Below are 19,116 nucleotides of genomic sequence, written 5' to 3' on the forward strand. Positions count from 1 at the left end.
TTCATAGAGACAGAGAGAGAGGCAGACACACAGGCAGAGGGAGAAGCAGGCTCTATACAGGAAGCCTGACGTGGGACTCGATCCCAGGTCTTCAGGATCACACCCCAGGCTGCAGGTGACACTAAACCGCTGCGCCACCGGGGCTGCCCCCAAATCATATAGATTTTAAAAGAAAAGGACTAAAAAGGAAAAACAGCAAGTGAGGGCAACTGGGGAGAAAGCGTTCTGGCTTCTAATGGGTGGCTCCCCATGACTGTGGCTGTAATCTTTCTTAAAGGAGTCTTAGGACTCCCGGCAGAATGAGCTGGGAAAGCTAGGAGGTCCTTCTCTGCTTTGCATACTTGGATTACAGAAGCCAAATTAATAAATTAAATATTTATAACTCTAATAAGTAGACATTGATGGCAATTTGAGCAAGTCTCTAGAAGGAGCAATTGATGAAGTAGGAGGAAACTGAGAAGGCCAGATTTCAAACACAAGTCAGCTACATCAGGTAAAAATGGTACGCTGTAATGTCTATTATTGAGAATTAAGAAAACAGAGAGACTCATCAAGAAAAAATATAAAAATCCATGTAACTGAGCACTGCCGCTCAGTGTTCTGGGAGTGTGACTGGTACTCTGTAGAAGGCAGCTTGACAGTGTATTTCAGAACAGCAGCTGTTAACAAAGTCCCCTTTAGGGTGATTTTCCTGGGGCAGTTGGCAGAGTGGTATGCAAAGATTTATGTTCAGGAATATTCATCACAGCCTCGGTTTTTTTTTTTTTAATTTTTTTTTTAAATTTTTATTTATGATAGTCACAGAGAGAGAGAGAGAGGCAGAGACACAGGCAGAGGGAGAAGCAGGCTCTATGCACCGGGAGCCCGACGTGGGATTCGATCCCGGGTCTCCAGGATCGCGCCCTGGGCCAAAGGCAGGCGCCAAACCGCTGCGCCACCCAGGGATCCCCTCACAGCCTCGTTTTTAATACTAAAAAAAGGGATGTAACCTAAATATGCAAAAATAGAGAATTACCAAGATAAAGTAAGTATTTGTGCAAAGGCATACTTCACAGCTGAAGAAAATCATGCTTTAACAGAATATTTAATGGCATAGAAAATACTTAATGGCAATTGAAAATAGGTTCCTAAATAGTATATATTGTATGATTTGTATGTTACAATATATCCATACTTAGAGACAGAAAAATAGCTACAAAGAAATATTCCCAAGTGTTAAAAATGATTTGGGGATGAGTGTTGAGAGCAGGTGATTTTCATTTTTGTTTTCAGCCTTTTCTGTGTTTTTCTGAATTTTCTTTTTTTTATTTATTTATTTATTTATTTATTTATTTATTTATTTTTTGTTTTGTTTTTCTGAATTTTCTTAAAGGAACATATAAACTTTTAGAGCTTAAAACAATGAGCTTAAAGATTATCATAATCCCAATGCTTAGAGATAACCACTGAGAGTATCTTGATGTAATTCCTTCTAGTATTTTTTCTAGCCTCTTTTCTGTATATAAAAATAGAAGATACATAAACACTTTATATTTTTATATATACATTAGAATGATACTGCATTACATTTTGTATTGCCACTTGTCCTCATTAACCACACTCCCACCCAAAAATAAAACAGTCCTTGTCACAGCCTAGAAATAACGTGCAGAGTTACATAAGTTACGTAAAGAGTGATTAATCAGTTGATGATTATACATGCTTTGAAAATACAGTGATTAGAGCAAACCAATAGTTGGTTTAGCTGTTTAATAAAGAAGTGTAGTTTTGTTTTTGTTTTGCAGTTAAGTATAATTTAACATCAGATGGTAGTTGCATTAGATGAACTTTGAAGAACCTTGGCAATCCGGAGGTTGTGAGGCTAATGGAATAGTGTTCAGCTCTTTCCCATTAATGATCCTTTGGAAAATCTGGCTGTTCTGACCCCAAGACCATAATCACATTGTGTTCTAATTTCAAGCAAAATTTTGAGGAGGAAACCAAGGTCCCTCAAGAGCTAACCTTATAAACTTAAACCATTAAGTGACATACATCACTGCAGATATTTAAAATTCCTAGATTAGCTAAGGTATGACTATTGTCATAATCTGTAGAAAACATGTAAAATGATCAGGTCAAAAGACATTTTTTAAAAAGATTTTATTTATTCATTTATGAGAGACACAGAGAGAAAGCAGAGACACAGGCAGAGGGAAGAGAAGCAGGCTTCACACAGGGAGCCCGATGCAGGACTCGATCCCAAAACCCCGGGATCATGCCCTGGGCCAAAGGCAGACACTCAACCGCTGAGCCACCCAGGCGTCCCCAAAAGGCATTTTAAGATGAAGAGAGGCCTGGTTGTAAGGTCCTCTTGTTCAGATTGGGGGTTTGTTTTTAAAATTTATCACCTGTTCTCCTCTGTTAATTATGAAAAGAAGATGCCTAATTTGGAAGTGTACCCTGGTACTCTTCAAATTAAAATATATTTTCAGTTTTTTGGAAAAGGAGATTATGGGAGGCTTTCCCTGATTGGCCATCAGCTGCTATTTTAAACTTATTCTTTATATATATATATATATATATATATATATATATATATATATATATATATATATAACTTTATATATATCTTTATTTTATATATATATATAAAAGTATATAGATACATATATATGTATATATATACACACACTCACACATATATATATCTATATACTTTGTCAAAAAGGAATAAAGGCCAGATATATTATGACCAGGTAGATCAACAGCACCAAAGATAATTTTTCTCCTTCACATTGCCTTTGACTTACAGTTATTTGACTTCATGTAAAAATTATTTTTTCACTATCTGTAAGTTTTAGCTAAGTTTTTTTTTTTTAATTTTTATTTATTTATGATAGTCACAGAGAGAGAGAGAGGCAGAGACACAGGCAGAGGGAGAAGCAGGCTCCATGCACCGGGAGCCCGACGTGGGATTCGATCCCGGGTCTCCAGGATCGCGCCCTGGGCCAAAGGCAGGCGCCAAACCGCTGCGCCACCCAGGGATCCCTAAGTTTTGGAATTATATGCAACATTAAACAACCTAAAACAAAAAGAAAACACTATTTTCTTCCTACAGAGACACAGTGTTTCTAGAAAATGCTTCATTGCTTTCCTGTTATAACCTTATCAAGTCACTTCATAGCTATTTGTAACCTATGAAAAATTTGTTCTCCTAAGAACAGGTTCCTCTTTAGCATAGAGAATAGACACTGCTTATGTACATCTTAGATTTATGGTTGACTCTGAGAAATGAATACTCAGATCTGGTCCTGCTTCCAATTACTGTCTTTGTCAAAAAATATTTTTCATGAAGCTCCTAGACATTTATGGACAAAAAGGCTCATATGTAGACTCAGTACAACTCTTAGTAAACTCACAGAGTGAATTGCTTTACACACTCCAGTTTTCTCATCTATTTGGTTTTAAATTTTTTCAGTCTAGTTTAATAGTTATTTTCCCATTCATGTCACATGGATTATCTGGCTTTTCTTCTCTCTCTGCTTCACTGTTTTCTACTCTTCCATCTCCTAATGATTATAACCTCTGTGGCATCCTTTCAACAGTTAGGGCTGGAAAAATAAGCTTTTAAGCTTTGCTTGCTGCAAAGATTAAAAGCACCCAGTTTCACAGCCGATCTAGAGCTGATTTAAGCAAATTCAAAATCCAGCGCAGCTTTGAGCAGCAGCGCTACTGCATATCTGGTGCCACGTTCTAATGCCACCTCCCCTGAGCCTGCATTCTGAGAGCATAACTGGGGTATCGACTACTCTCCTGTGTAAATTTAAAATATTTATTTGTAATTTTGTCTCAAGTATGTATTTTATTTGTGTTTCTTGTTTTCTTTTTCAGCCTCATTGACTGTAATTTCAGTAAAAGCAGTCTCAGGCATGATCACTTTTTCTGTGATGGATCAAATGCAACTAACTTATCCCATCTTCTATATCATGTGTATCATTATGATAGCATCTTGTGTTTTCCAAGTCAAGTAAGTTAGCTTCTACATACTTACTAATCTTTCAACATCCCTGTGCTTCTCTGCGCATTCATCTTTATGGGCATCCGTTGATCATTACAATTAGGTGTAACTGATGTAACTGATTTCTAAGGGTGAAGAGTCTATAGCTTGTCCTCAGCCAGCATGCCTTGCTTTATCCTTCGTGTCCAATAATAAGCTTGCACTAAGCATTGCCTTCATATCTTGTGAATTCTAAAGTATGGCCGTAATCTAGCTAAGTGCACTTTGATACTTTCCTGATGCTCTTCTGCTTGTAATTAATATCCATCATACGCAGGTTGTCATTAGCAATAAATCAAAGGGGCAGGTCCACATCTAGGATGTCATTCTAAATATAGGAAATACCTGAACCCTTCACCTTCATCCTTAGCTCATGCTCATTAATTGCACAGGGATGGACAAAACCAGACGTTTGGCTGGGAGGGAAATCCTTTACCCAGAACTTTGCATCCTTGGCCAGAATTTCCTTTGTACCCCTGGGATCATAGAATGATTGTTTTATGTTTCTCTTGGGGCCTAATTGTGGTGACATGGAACATTTTAAATTTCTGTTCTTCCCCCACCCCCACCACCTCCATCTGCCCCCACTCACTTCCCCTCCATTTCACATCATGATTATGCCTTTCCCTGCAAGACTATCTTTGGTCAGCCAGGAAGTTTTCTGTTTACCCCAAAATCTATGCAAAAGCACCATTCCGGTGCCAGCTGGGAGATCAGAGCCTATCATCAGTAAGAGAGTAGTGCTCTCCATGGCAGCTAGCAGTCAAGTCTAATCGTTACGGGTTGGACATAGGCCCTGTTGCAAGGAAATGTGGACAATGACTGGAGAAACCCAATGGTTTGTCGCAGTTTCATCTGTCATTTCCTTATGAGAATGAGTGTGTTTCTAATGCTTGACCCTCGCTACTTTGTTTCATCTCCCTTTCTTCTTCTGAGATAATCAGCACTGCTAGAATATCTTTTGGAGTTTAGTGATTGTTATCTTTCAACTCAGCTTTATGAATTTAAGAGGCAGGTACAACTGAAGGTATACCGGATTTCCGTCACCCTTGTTCTGGCTCTGCCTCTGCCACACTGGAGCTACCTTGAACACACTGGAACTGTAGGACTGGCCACCCAGTGAAATAACACCAAAGGAGATGTGTTTGTTCTCCTGTATATATCTGTATATGTATATATACATGTATCTGTATGTATATAGATATGTGTGTGTATATGTATATATATACACATGCACACACACATCTACATGCATGTATGTATTCATACATAAGTGTGTGCACACAGGCACGCATGTGCACACAAGCTCAGGCACACTCGGGCCTACCCACAAAACATTTTTTTTTAAGTTGTGCCAGGACAGGACCTAAGCATTAGTGCTTTTTAAAATTGTCCAGTAGATGTCAGTGACAGAGCAGCACAGCTTCATTGTGGGAAACTGAATCATGTTGGTGGCCAAAGTGAGAAGCTGAGCTCCCACATGTGCTCTGCAGCTGGAGTCCTGAGCATTGTTTTTGAAATATTAAACATTCCTTTACTTCTTCATCTTCTTTCTTGGCACGTGGCATGTCAATGGATAGCTATACTATTCCCCAGATATGATACTTAACAGATTCTAGGGTCTATCCTAATGAATCAGCTCCGGTGTGATACTGGTCCAGCAGCTTGAATCGCTTCCAACTCAAACTTCTGTGGCCTCAGAATATGATTAATTACTTTTCATTGTTACTGTTGTTGGTTTAAACAGACCATAAAACCTGACATCTGATCTCATACATCAGATGCATATAAGCTATGAGCTATGACTGCTGATTGGAAATGCCCTTTTACTGCACTTCCTTTTCCTTTGTAGTTGTAGCTTAAGTTTCTTGATGTTACTGTTAACATGTTGCTGAGCGTCTCTTAAAGCCCAAGCCCCAGTAAGTGCCTTCTGCTCTAGGTTCCTGAATCAAGCTACAAAACTCTACAACACAACAATGGTGGTGCCGGTCAACCACGTCTTCTTTACGACCAGTGCCATTATAGCAGGTGAGCTTCGGCTTTCTACACCTAGGTGATTCTACCCCTACACCAGGCATTAAATCAAGTTTCTTTCAGAGTAAATGAGACAAGGAATCTTTAGGTTAAATGAGACTGTGAATTCAAGACTCTCATCTTAGCTCTGCTTTCTGGAGTCTTCTCCTTGCCAGCCCTTCTGATAATCAAAGCAGTGGAAGGGTCCTAACTCTTCTTCCCTGTCCCTCACTGCCTTCATCAGAGTGGGGCCCAACACTGAATCCAGTGTTCCATGGAAGGCCAGGCAGATGAGAATACAAACTACTATCTTTGATGCTCTGGCCTCTATTTTTTACTATTCTAGTTCTTTGGTATTTCCAAATATATGTGTGTGAGTGTGTGTGTGTGTGTGTGTGTGTGTGTGTGTATATATATATATATATATATAACACAGTAGTGTTCTTAGAAAAGCGTAAATTTGAAAATTGGTACAGACCAAAATATGATAGATTCCAGTCTCTCACTCCTAAGGTTACTCCTTGTGTGCCCTTGTTTATTGGCTTATTGGATATATTTACTACCATCTCATATTGGAAGTTCATTTGCCAAAGCAAAGTTTATGCATTTTGGGAGTAATTAAGGAATATTACCTAATTGGCACATCTTTCTTATTTCATGGCGAACAATGCGACTGCTAGTGGGCAGTTTTTAAGAGTAATTGATGCATTTTTTTATTTCCCCAAATTGAACCTTACTTTTAAAGAGAAAGATCATATACAAAGACATCTGATTTTTAAAAGCATTTTATGCTTGTTGACAAAAGAAAGTAAGAAAAGATTTCATATTTGTGTGCCCTAGAGTTATTAGAAAAAAAATTAATAGGGCCAAAAAGAGTTACAGGCATGACATGTCCCCTAATAGTTAATATTAATGTTGTAAAGATGTGTAAAAAAATATAGTTCCCTTGAAAAGAATCTTTTGTAGGAGGACCAACAGGGCTGGAATCTCAGTACTCAACACACCAAGTAATTGATGAGTCAGGGAGGCTGGAGCTTTCTGGGAGTGATCATTCATCTGCTGTTGTTGAAGTATGGAATGGAGGTGAAGCTTCTTGACTAACTTTCCCTTTTTGCCCCCATCAAAAAGTCTAGCTTAAAACTAAAATTCCATACCATATTTTGCCTATAAATTGGTAAAGTTTCTGTTTCATACTTTTTACTGCAATAATTGATGCCAGCAAGGCTACAGTATCATAGGTGCTGCCGTGGAGTTGGGTGGTATGATACTGCCCTCCTAGAACTCAGTTTCATAGCCTTTATCTAGAACCTTAAAAATATTTTTAGTCTTTGATCCTACAGTGCAACAATAACCACAATAACAATAACCCAATCTAAAGATGGGCAAAGGACTTGAATAGACATTTCTCCAAAGAAGATGTACAAATGACCAGTAAGCACAGGAGAAGATGCTCAACATCACTAATCATTAGAGAAATCTAAGTCAAAACCACAAGGAGATACCACCTGTACCCATTAGGATGGCAGATAGAAAAAAATTAACAAGTATTGCTGAGGATCTGGAAAAAATTAAATTCTGTGCACTGTTGGTGGGAATGTCAAATGAAGTAGCCACTATAGAAAACACTATGGCAGTTCCTCCAAACATTAAGCATAGAATTACCACACAGTTCAGCAATTCCACTTCTGGGTACATACCCAAAAGAATTGAAAACAAGTACTCAAACATACCTGTATGCCTGGGTGATAGAAGCATTATTTACAGTAGCCAAAAGGTGGAAACAACTCAACTCACATGTCCATTGGTAGATGAATGGAAAAAGAAAAAGTGGTATGTCATACAATCAAATTTTATTCAACCTTAAACAGGAAGGAAATTCTGACCCATGCTACAACATGGATGAACCTTGAGGGCGTTATGCTGAGTGAAATAAGAAGACCAGTGCTGTATGATTGCACCTATATGGGGTATTTGGAGTAGTCTGACTTACAGGAATGGGAAATAGAAAGTAGAGTGATGATTGCCAGAGGCTGGAGGAGGGGAAAATGAAGAGTTTCCTTTATTTTTTTTTTTTTTAAGAGTTTCCTTTAATAGGTATGGACTTCCAGTTTGGCAAGGTGAGAGAGGTCTGGAGATTAGTTGTTCAACAGTGTGAATATACTTAACACAACTGCAAACTTAAAAATGGTTATAATGGTAAGCTTTATGTTATTTGTATTTTACTACAAATTTTTTTAAAGATGTTTCTACTCTTTAAAAAAAAATCTGCTTTAAACAGCAATAACTAGAAAAGTCCTAAGATGCTGAGAAAAAAAAAAAGAAATATGTACAAAGAAGTTTATTGCTACTTGACTAAAGCAAAAAAAATTTCAAAACCACTTAAAATGCCCTTAGAGAAATGAATATTATGGCGCATCTGCTTAGAATAACACGAAAACATTAAAATAACTACAAGGAAGTGTGCAGTAATGTGGAATAATGCTCTCAAAATGTTCATCCCGTGGACAGATACTTATTAGAACTGGACTTGGGCTTCTTCCTGGACAAAGCTTATTCTCTAGGTGAGGATATGGGCTTCTGAGAGCACTCCTCGGTAGAGGACTCTGTCTTGTCCATCGTGGTATCTGCAGCACCTAGCACAGTGGCTGGCACGTAGGACTCCATAAATATTTGTCGGATGACTAGGAAGGCTAATATCTCACACACACACACACACACACACACACACACACAAATTAAATTCCAAATAATACATTATTTAAAGCTACCCTTTAAAAGAAAACAACAACTCTCTGAAGGCTTTGGGACCTTAAACCAAGAAGAAATCTTCGAGACCAGCAAGAAGAGGAGAAAAGTTTATTAAACAACACATCCAAGTTTTCCTTCACCCAGAAAGGAAGACTCAAAGAAGGAGAAGGGAGAGAGGGTGTTGGCAGTAAGAGATGGAGCTGGGTAGAATGGCAGTTGCTGCTGTTCCTTGCGGTGCCTGAGCACACACATGGCATTGCTAAGAGTGCCAGCATGAGTGGCTAGTGCTGCCCTAAAGGGAATGATGTGTCAGAGGCCTGAGTCTACTCAGACTCTCTCAGGTCAGGCTTGCTGATCCCTGGCCTAAAAGGGTAGGTAAGAAATGTCACTAGAGTTTTGTTTTCTTGCATGTTCCAGTGGGACAAATCTTAGACTGGGTAAGAAATGTCTACTTCTTACAGGGCAGCCCTGGTGGCTGAGCAGTTTAGCACCGCCTTCAGCCCAGGGTATGATCCTGGAGTCCCAGGATCGAGTCCCACATCAGGCTCCCTGCATGGAGCCTGCTTCTCCCTCTGCCTGTGTCTCTGCCTCTCTCTCTCTGTGTCTCTCATTAATAAATAAAATCTTTAAAAAAAGAGAGAGAGAGAAATATCTACTTACAAAAGTTATGTCAATTGTGTTGATTTTATAGTAATAATACATGATATTAAGTCTATGAATCTCTGTTCTTTTTGAAATCACTGAAGATTTTAAGTGTGGCATGCAAATATTTTAAAACTAAGCTACAGAATTTATATTTTAAGGATAACTGTACTTAGAAAAAGATAATACATTAACACAATTTGAAAAACAATGTGTAACTAATATATATATTATATTCCAAATATATATATATATATAACATATATTTTTTTCTTACCCTAAAATTAAGTTTGTCTTTTATTCCTGCTACAGGTATCATATTTTATCAGGAGTTCCTTGGTGCAGCTTTTGTAACTGTATTTATATATTTTTTTGGGTGAGTAGATGTCTCATAAGTAAGGAATGTGAAATCCTATTACTTTTATGTGGGATTTTTGGCATTGTACTGAGGTATATAAAATTGGAAGATAACATAAGAAACATTAGTTTCCTGAGCTCTTAAAAGAAACATAGTTTTCAATTTAACACCCTATACAGAACTCCGTTTCTTTGACTTGGTAACTTGGGTCTCCCTCTGAAGATTCAGAACCTGGGGATTTCCAGTTCCAGCCAAGGTCTAGATAAATCCACAGGCTATTGTAGCTACTCTATGACTTTTCTGTACTAAATCAGACCCACCTCGCTCTTGGAAATTTCTAGGTTAGAACTCACTCAGGAACCACAGATGCCTCTGGAATCACCTAGAGTAAAAGGTTAAGTCTGGGGCAGGTTATTAGCTTTGGACCTAATAACGTCAGATTGGTGGTATCCTTTTCTTGTGTCTGGGCCCTTTTTAGCCCTTCCTGGAAATTTGGTCAGCATCCTTGCTGACATGCCTGCAAACAGAGAGCAGAACTTTGACAAAATATGACCAGTGTGTAAGATCTTCTGTTGGTTACAGCTGGCACTCCATTAATGCTTAGCTGTTTCTTGATCTAGTGTTCTGCATGACCATTATTAATGCAGACTTGAGCCCAGACTATTTTCAGCATAGAAAACCATTTAAGCTTGAAAATTCAATTTCATAAGATACTTGAGTAAGCCTAAACTTCTAGGAAACTATGACTATTCTTATGGCCAAGGACAATTAAATTTCTTAGAAAATTAAAGAATATATATATTTTTTGCTCATGTTGCATGCCAGGTCTGGGCATGCATGGATAGAAAATGAGACCTAGTGTCTACCCAAAGGGTTTAGAGCCTGAATTAGCCTCCAGATGGTAAAAACCTGGGGCAGAGATTTATTGGAAGCTGCCCAGGTCTTGGTTCTGGGAAAAAATATAATTGGCTGTAGCAATTAAGACAAATTCTAGAAGGCTTACCCTGAGAAACAGGAAAAACAAACCCAGTGCAATTTATGTCATCATGTAGAATATGGGGCTCAGTTATTTAACACCATAGGTTGTTTCAGTGTTCTTGTGTTCTTTATTAATATTATTCTTACAGGTGTTTTCTGTCGTTCCTTGGTGTGTTTTTGGTCACAAGAAGTCGAGAAAAGGAACATCTGTCACAGTCCTACATTGATTTTGGAAATATTCCTGGTAAAACTGTATATTCTTTAACTTACGATGGAAAACTTTATCCTTATAAATTAATAGTTGCTGGTGTTATTTGGGGTGTTAAAATCAATATAAAACATAATTCTTATCCTCAGAAAAGCGTTTATTTAACGATGAAACCAGAGGCAATGTTTTAACTGTCAGTGTTAATAATCATTTATTTGAGTGTCAGTTTTACACAGAACACTGGCCCCATTTTCTTGATTTGGTGTTGCAAATGTCTTTTTGGGGGGTTCCTTAAACTGAAAAAGGAGGATAAGAGTGGGGAATGACTACCAGCAGCAGGGGTCCCCTGCTGCCTGGGGAGCCTTTGAAGGAACTTCTAAGGACAGGGCATTAGGCTGCTAAAGAAAACAGTCCCTGGGGAAGACTGCAGTGGCCTGTGTACAGTGGGGACAGAAGGGGTGTTCTTCACAGTCACCCGAATATGGGAACTTGGGTAGCTTCTCCCCCCGCCCCCATTGCCTTCTTCATCCTGACCATCAACATGTGCATGTAGGCAGTCCTCCACTCTCACTGTAGTCACACAGACAACAAGCAATGTTTAGAGCGTAGCAAACAGCTGGCTGTGTCCTCACCTCTTCCCTTGCCCACCCAATATCTCTGGCTTTGCTAGGGATTTGGGGTGACCTGCAGGTTTCTAGACAGAAGTAATGACATTCTGACAGCTTCCTCTACCATTCTGTTAGGTCCAAGCCTTTGAAGTAAAAACCATTAAAGCCTTGATGCTCTACCTGAGAAAATAGGACCCAAGGAATTCTGTGTTCTCTTTCCTTCTTGAGCCCTCTTATCAGCTAAGAGCAAGAATTGGTGTTTGTGGCAAAGATGTGCATTGTAAATGACTTGGATGGTAAATAGTGTTTACATATTTTTAATGCAATTTTTCATTTCACAAAGCCCCATCCAGAAGATCAGCAACAGCTTTTAGAAGCTGCTGTGGGAGTCTGCTTTTCTTTGTTGTTACATGCATTAGACCAAACATGGAAAAGGAGAAAGGACCCCAGGAAGGAGGGTGTGGAGATGAATGGATGCTGCATGTTCACCTCTCTGCTGATCCAACCCAATTTCCATGCCCAGCACAGTAGGCCCTGGGTGGTGGGGAGACCACTCTCTCCAGGGACAGTGCATTGTCCCCATCAAGGGACATGGAGTTCCGGGGCCTTTTCTTCCTGATGTTTCTCTCTTCTTCTGTTGAGAGAGTGACTACATCGTATTTTTTAAAAATATTTTATTTATTTATTCATGAGAGAGAGAGACAGATAGAGAGAGAGAGAGAGAGAGAGAGAGGCAGAGACACAGGCAGAGGGAGAAGCAGGCTCCATGCAGGGAGCCCAACGTGGGACTCGATCCCGGGTCTCCAGGATCAGGCCCTGGGCCGAAGGCAGCACTAAACCACTGAGCCACCCGGGCTGCCCAGACTACATCGTATTTTAAAAAGGGAATGAAATGTGGCCTAGAGAGAGGAGAAATTTTTATTAAGACTTATTCTTTTTTTAAGAGAGCAAAGGATTTTTTGTGATTGTTATCTCCACAGGGAAACAAATGTTGGACAAAATACAACCAGATTCAAATGGCTTATCCTATGGAACTTTGCCTGATGGAAGTGTCTCAACAAAGAGCCAAAGTGGAGAGAAGAAAGAGGTCTAAAATGCCGAGAGGGATGGCTGCTGGCCTGCTATTCGATACCACCTTTAAAAAAACTGCATATGTTCCATTTGTGTCCACAGCTATTTTGTGCTGACATGTGCTAGCATTACACAGCCCTTTATCCCACCTCCTTTTTTACAGACAACCAGGCCTTCCTAAGCTCTGACAGTCTAATGTCTTCATGGAATGTAATTTGAAGTGTTCCCCACACCCTGGACTTCCCCCTTGTGAACATCTAACCGGCTAGATTTTAACTAGACCCTGGCTCCCCAAGCAGGACTGTCACACAAAAATGTACATTCATGATTTTGGCTCCAGAACACATAGGCTGCCTTTCCCACATGACTTATAGCATCAGCTGCCTTACTTTAAAAGAGACATGTTCATCCCACAACCTCACTCCTGTACCAAAGGTTTGAGAACATTTTTTTCTCCTACAACATCTTTTATGAGCCTCCCCCATAAGGATCTCACCTTTCTATTCCTAAGTTAGAACGGTGAATCATCTTTTCTGAAAGTGAGCTCTAGTGTAACTGTCCTTTGAAAATTAAGGGTATCTTTAAAATTAGAGTTTTGTAAGTGGCATTCTGTGATGATGTATACCTTGGCTAGTGAACTTTTTCAGATTAAGAAAGGAGCCATTTAAGAATTAAGACCAATTTTTCAAAAAATATAGAATGATGAACATTTTCTTCAGCTATATGATCCTATTATACTTGAATTGAAACTGAAAACTTCATATCCTGTGCTTATATATGTGTAGTTCTTATGACTTACCTAGTGGGTTTATTATGTTTTAACTCGACACAAGTCTCAAAAATTGTATTTAAATTCTTAGTGTTATTTTCACTAGGACACCATTTCTTCCCCCAATTTATTATCCCAAGCTTTATAAATTCTTCTAGGCAAAAGTACAGCTATGAGTAGAGAACTGGATTTTAGCCATTTAAATCTGTAGACGTAGCCAGGTGGCGCAACCTGAGTCTAGAGATGACGGCTGTGTGCTCCTGTACCCTGAATGGCTTTTCTGCCGTGACTAGTCACATATCTACTAAGATTCATTTGCAGATAGAGTCCATAATCATATATGTTATTTATGATTTACTAATATATTTAAATGACATGAAAAGAGCTAGCCTTCATTGTAACCAACATCAAGTAATAAGCCCTATCTTTAATGACATTTCAAAACCTTCAAATCACTTCTAACATACTAGTCCAAAGTTGTTCCAGCCAATTGTCCTCCAACTTGTGAAGGCTGTGTGACTCAGAGCTATTGAAACTGCAAACCCCTTAACTACTTGGGGTCTTCTAGCTTTGTTCTTTGTCATAAACTATACCCCTGACCAAACCTGGTTACAAAGGCAAGATTTGAATCCATCACCATTGTCTGAATAATAACCTAGAACTCATGTTTGAACTCCTGGTAAGAATTCCTGCTATTGTGGAAAGTATCCCGTAATTCAAATAAAGCAGTCATATAATTTATGGCATGTTTTACTGAATTGGTCCAACATGTTGGCACTGGAAGGCCCAACTAAGAAATGTGTCTGGTGTCTAAAACTAAAGATTTCTGATGACTCTTAAAACTGGTTTCAAAGATTGGGAAAATATTTAGACTAAAGAGTTTCACTTGAAGTAGGGCTACATTTATAGCTACAAAACATGGTTTTGAGCATTGTAGAACTTTGTACAGACACAAGCATAATGCCAATACTTTAGTAGTTGCCAACATTTGCATCTTTTAAAAGTTTTGAGAAATGACATTGACTTAGGCACATTTCAGCAATCCAGCAATGCTTTAGAAGTCCAGGCAACATACAAAATATATCAAGACCTAATTTTACTTTCCGTATGCTTCTTCAAAAGGAGAATGGGAGTGAATAGGAGTTTTAGTTGTACTGGCTCATAAGATTTTGTAAATTACAAAGTGCATGACAACAACCAAAGCCAACCCAGTCCTTCTCTTGGCATTGCGAATTGGGGATCTTTAGCCAATAACTTGACTCATTATTTGTCTAGACAAGGGGTCTGCAAAATTTTCCAGTAAAGACACAGAGAGTAAATATTTCTGGGTTTGTGGGCCAACGTTGCCTGTCACAACTACTCAACTCTGTCATTCTAGCATGAAAGCAAATATACTCGATATATAAATGAATGAGCATGGCTGTATGCCAGTAAAATTTTGTTTACAAAAAACAGGTGGTCAGCCCTAGGACTGTAGTGTGCCAGTCTCTGATCTAGATTCCTTTTGCCCCTGCCACACAATTTCTTTCTTGCTCCTTGGGCATTCTGGAGTTGAGATGGTGACACTACATGACTCATAACAAACTGGGATACTATGGCATAGTGAAGCCATGTCTTGATATTTACATGAGTCTCTGGTTGCTTACCTAAGATGCAGATGGAAGCAATGATGCCCAAGTTTCACCAAGTTGCTGGTGCCCACATTTCTCTTGAAAGCAGTGGTTCTTTTGTGAGCACCACTACCTATATTAGTGGAAGAGCCTCTCCAATCCCACACTCCCAGTTGATAATAGCTTCAGAAATGAGTACCAGTTACCTCTCATTAAAGCAGAGGACTTTCCATCTGATTGTTTCCGGTTTAAGTGTTTGCTTGTTCTATACCCATAATACTTTCACTACTTGAATCACTTGAGGGAAAAATACAATAAAAGCTCCTCAAGCAGTGACTCAGAATGTATTTTTTTAACACCCCCATTCCACTCCCACAAGCTCCTGGAAATTCTGTTTTGTGGCAGTGAAAGAACGGGAAAAGACAGATTTAATAGATTATCGCAATTTCAGTGCTATTGAAGAGTAATGGTGATAATGTGCAGGTTTGGCTCCAAAAGAAGCAGGTGTAATCGTGGACATGACTCAAATGGATTGAAACATTGAGTCAAATTCCTGGAAGCCAAGAACCCTCTTTACACTCCTTGTTTCCAAGTACGCAGCTCATCCAGGAATGGTGACTGTATACGCTGGGCCACTCTAAAGGCTGCTTCATATTTGCCAATTTAATAGTGATATTATGGACATAAATATAGTAGTTACTAAAATGAGCCTTCCCAACACCCCTCCAGACTGCCTTACTTAAATTCCACGGCCGGTTATGGAGGCAGTCCTTGCACCAGGCAAGGGCTAACGTAACGCACGTGTCTGGCCCTAGGTGGATAGAAGTGCTTTAGTGAGGTGGCTAGCTGAACACCACGCATTTTGAACGTTGAGAACAAGATCTTGCAATAGAACCTAACATGGTTGTGTGGGACATTTTGGAGCTGCTTCTAATCATTAGACTCCTCAACAGTCTGGGTCTTATTATGGCCATCTTGAAATAAAAAAATAAAATTCCACACAAACACAGTTTCCATGCAAATATAGACCAGTCTTGGGCTATTAAACCTCATGTTTCAGCAATTGTGGTAAGCACAGGGAAAAGCCTTCCCACCCAGGAATTCTTGAGTCGTCCCCTTTCTTACCAGCCTCGGGGTACCACACAACATGCTGCCCTGTGCCAGGAGAGCAAATCAGTTACAGGAGTTATGTCCTGTCCAAGGAAACATTTTTTTGCGAGAGAGGGAGGAAACTCCTCTTCAATGTCGGTCCTTACTGAGAGTTGAGTCCCAACCACAATGTAAAAGAGGACTATCAACTCTGATATCAAATAAATGTGTTTCGGGATGCACCCAGCTGAGCCCAATGTTGCCAACAGTTTCACGGAGTTCCAGGCAAGATGCAAGATAGTCTCCATGTTCCAGGAAAAAATCTTCCCAGGGGACTGGCGAGTGCATAATGGAGAAGGAGCCCATCCATCCTGATGTGACCAGCACGCATGAACCAAAGCCACTTTGCACATTTGAGCTGCTGCTACACAGACGCAAGCTAATCCTTCTAGTGTGCACGCATCCTGCTTTTGGAGCCTTTTCCTTCATGGTTCTAATTTGAAAACCAACCTCAGCAATTTTCTGAGGTTTGGACTCTACTTCCATCCAAAGCTCCTCACCTAAACCTTCTCAATGCTAAACACGAACAAGGAAATGAACCAGCTCAAGAATTCTTGATCCAAGGACTCAAAGTTTGAGCTGTTTTCCTGATTATAGACCCAAACACCACATGGCTTAAACTTGGCAAATATTAATTCACTTGAACATAATTAATCACATACTATTTTCAGTGTAATGTGTTTCAAGTTATTAGGACTATAAAAATGAATTAGACATGAAGGCCAGTTCTTCAGGAACTTACTGTCTGGTGGGAGAAACAACAGCTTTCATTTCTTGAGCCCTTCCAATGTGCCAGGCACTGTGCTTTTACTTGTGTTATTTAGTCCTTACAATTTCTTTTTTTTTTTTAAATAAAGTAGGGGTTTTTCTTAAAAGATGTATTGATTATTTGAGAAAGAGACAGAGAGAGAGAGACAGACAGACAGAGTAGGGGAGCAAGAGCACAGGTTAGGGGCAGGAGGCAGAGGGAGAGGGAAAAGCAGACTCCCCGCTGAGCAGGGGGCCCGATGTGGGGATCTATCCCAGGACCCCGAGATCATGACCTGAGCCGAAGGCAGATGCTTAACTGAGCCACCCAGGCAACCCTAGTCCTTACAATTTCTCTACCAGGGAGGTAATTTTCCCTACTTGACAGATTAAAAAACAGGGCAATAGGTAGGGCAGGGACTATGGTAAGGCAAGAGAGGCAGTTGGGGCATGAAATTTAAGGAAGTTCATGAAAATCTCACTCTCAAGGTAGTGAGAAAGCTGACCCTGCACCTGCTGGGCCCTGAGAGTGAATATCTCCTTAAATGTGCCCTAGGCACCCCATTACAGCCTGTCCCTAGCAAGAAGTGGTTTGGTCAGTGTCATTCAGCTGGCAAGTGCCAGAGCTGGTATTTGAACCCAGGACATATAATTCTGCAACCCACACTCTTACCACTAGTACCAATATGTCTACACTGCACAAGAGAACGTCAAAAGTGCTTTGGGACACCTGGGTGGCTCAGTCAGTTAAACATCCAACTCTTGGTTTTGGCTCAGGTCATGATCTCAGGGTTGTGAGATGAAGCCCTGTATTGGGCTCTGTGTTCAGTGTGGAGTCTGCTTGAGATTCTCTCTCCCTTTCCCTCTGCCCCTTCCTCTGCAATCAATCAATAATAAAATCTTTTTTAAAAATTAAAAAAAAAATTTGGTAAGGCAGCTGGGTGGCTTAGTCAAGTGCCTGCTTTTGAGTCAGGTCATGATCCCAGGGTCCTGGGATCAAGCCTTACATCAGGCTCCCTGCTTGTCTCTTCCTCTACCCACCACCCTGTGTGCTCTCTCTCTCTCTCTGAAATAAATAAAATCTTTAAAAAATAATAAAAATTAAAAATTTAAAAGTGCCTTAAAAGACTTGAATAAAGGGCAAGGGAGCCCAGAGGGAGAGAGGTCATTTTTGACCAGGAGGCAGTCTTCACAAAGGAACTAGAGATTATAGTGGATTAGATGGTGCTCCTCCTCCTAATTCCTAGAACCTATGAATGTGACCTCTTTGGCCAAAGGGTCTTTACAGATATAATTAAAGATCTCAAGATGATATCATCCTAAGTTACATCCTGGATAACCTGATACAATAACAGGGGTCCTTAGAAGGGAAAGGAAAGGACAGAAACACATGGCGGGGAGAGAGGGAAGCCACATGAAGATAGAGACAGACATTGGAGCCATGAGGCCATAAGCCAAGGAATTCTGGAAGCCACCAGAAATGGGAAGAGGCAAGGAAAGATTCTTTCCTAGACCCTTTGGAAGGAGCACAGCCCTGCCAGCACCTTGACTATAGACTTCAGGCCTCCAGAACTATGAGAGAATATATTTCTGTTGTTTGAAGCCACCCAGGATGTGGTACTGTGGTACTTTGCTGTGGCAGCCCTAGGAAACTAACGCAGGTCCTGAGCTGGTCTTCAAAGCCCATGAGCAAAAGAGGAGCTGACTAGGTCAGAGTAAGCTTGGAAACATCTGCAACATGGGGTCATGTGAAACAGAAGGCAACCGATAGGATGAGAAAGGCAGGTTAGAAAGACTTGAGTGGCCAGCTCTGACACAGAACTAAGAGTTTGGATTTCATTTGCAAGGTACATGATGGCATTAACTTCAGTTCTGGGAGTGCAGGATGGACCTAAAGACATAATCAAAAACTTGCCTGTCAGAATTTAATGACATGCTCCTTTACCTTTCTTAGTTGTTCACCATCAATGTGAGATGGCATAATAAACATTCAGGAAGTCACAACAGAATTCATGCTTCACATTTGTGGCACATCACATCCTACCAGAAAGGACCAGAGTAGCCAGGCCATAAGGCTGGGCAGTGACCTCTGAGATGGCCTCAGGCAGAAAAGCTGGACCCAGAGAGGGATGTGCTGGGCCAGCCAGAGCTGCACCCCAGCCCCAGAACCTGAACTGAG

General features: G+C 40.1%; 1 protein-coding gene across 1 annotated transcript in view; it reads left to right on the plus strand.

Annotated features, from left to right (window-relative positions):
• Nucleotides 1-15,377, plus strand: part of NIPAL2 (NIPA like domain containing 2) — a 76,660-nt gene extending 61,283 nt beyond the window's left edge. The window contains exons 7-11 of the mRNA XM_041769517.1: nucleotides 3,871-4,006; nucleotides 5,976-6,064; nucleotides 9,752-9,815; nucleotides 10,925-11,019; nucleotides 12,572-15,377. Coding sequence (XP_041625451.1) covers nucleotides 3,871-4,006; nucleotides 5,976-6,064; nucleotides 9,752-9,815; nucleotides 10,925-11,019; nucleotides 12,572-12,684 — 497 coding nt within the window. The 3' untranslated portion in view covers nucleotides 12,685-15,377. The remainder of the gene's footprint in view (nucleotides 1-3,870; nucleotides 4,007-5,975; nucleotides 6,065-9,751; nucleotides 9,816-10,924; nucleotides 11,020-12,571) is intronic.
• Nucleotides 15,378-19,116: the final 3,739 nt, after the last annotated feature.

This window comes from Vulpes lagopus, chromosome 9, assembly GCF_018345385.1.
Source record: "Vulpes lagopus strain Blue_001 chromosome 9, ASM1834538v1, whole genome shotgun sequence".
NCBI lineage: Eukaryota > Metazoa > Chordata > Mammalia > Carnivora > Canidae > Vulpes > Vulpes lagopus.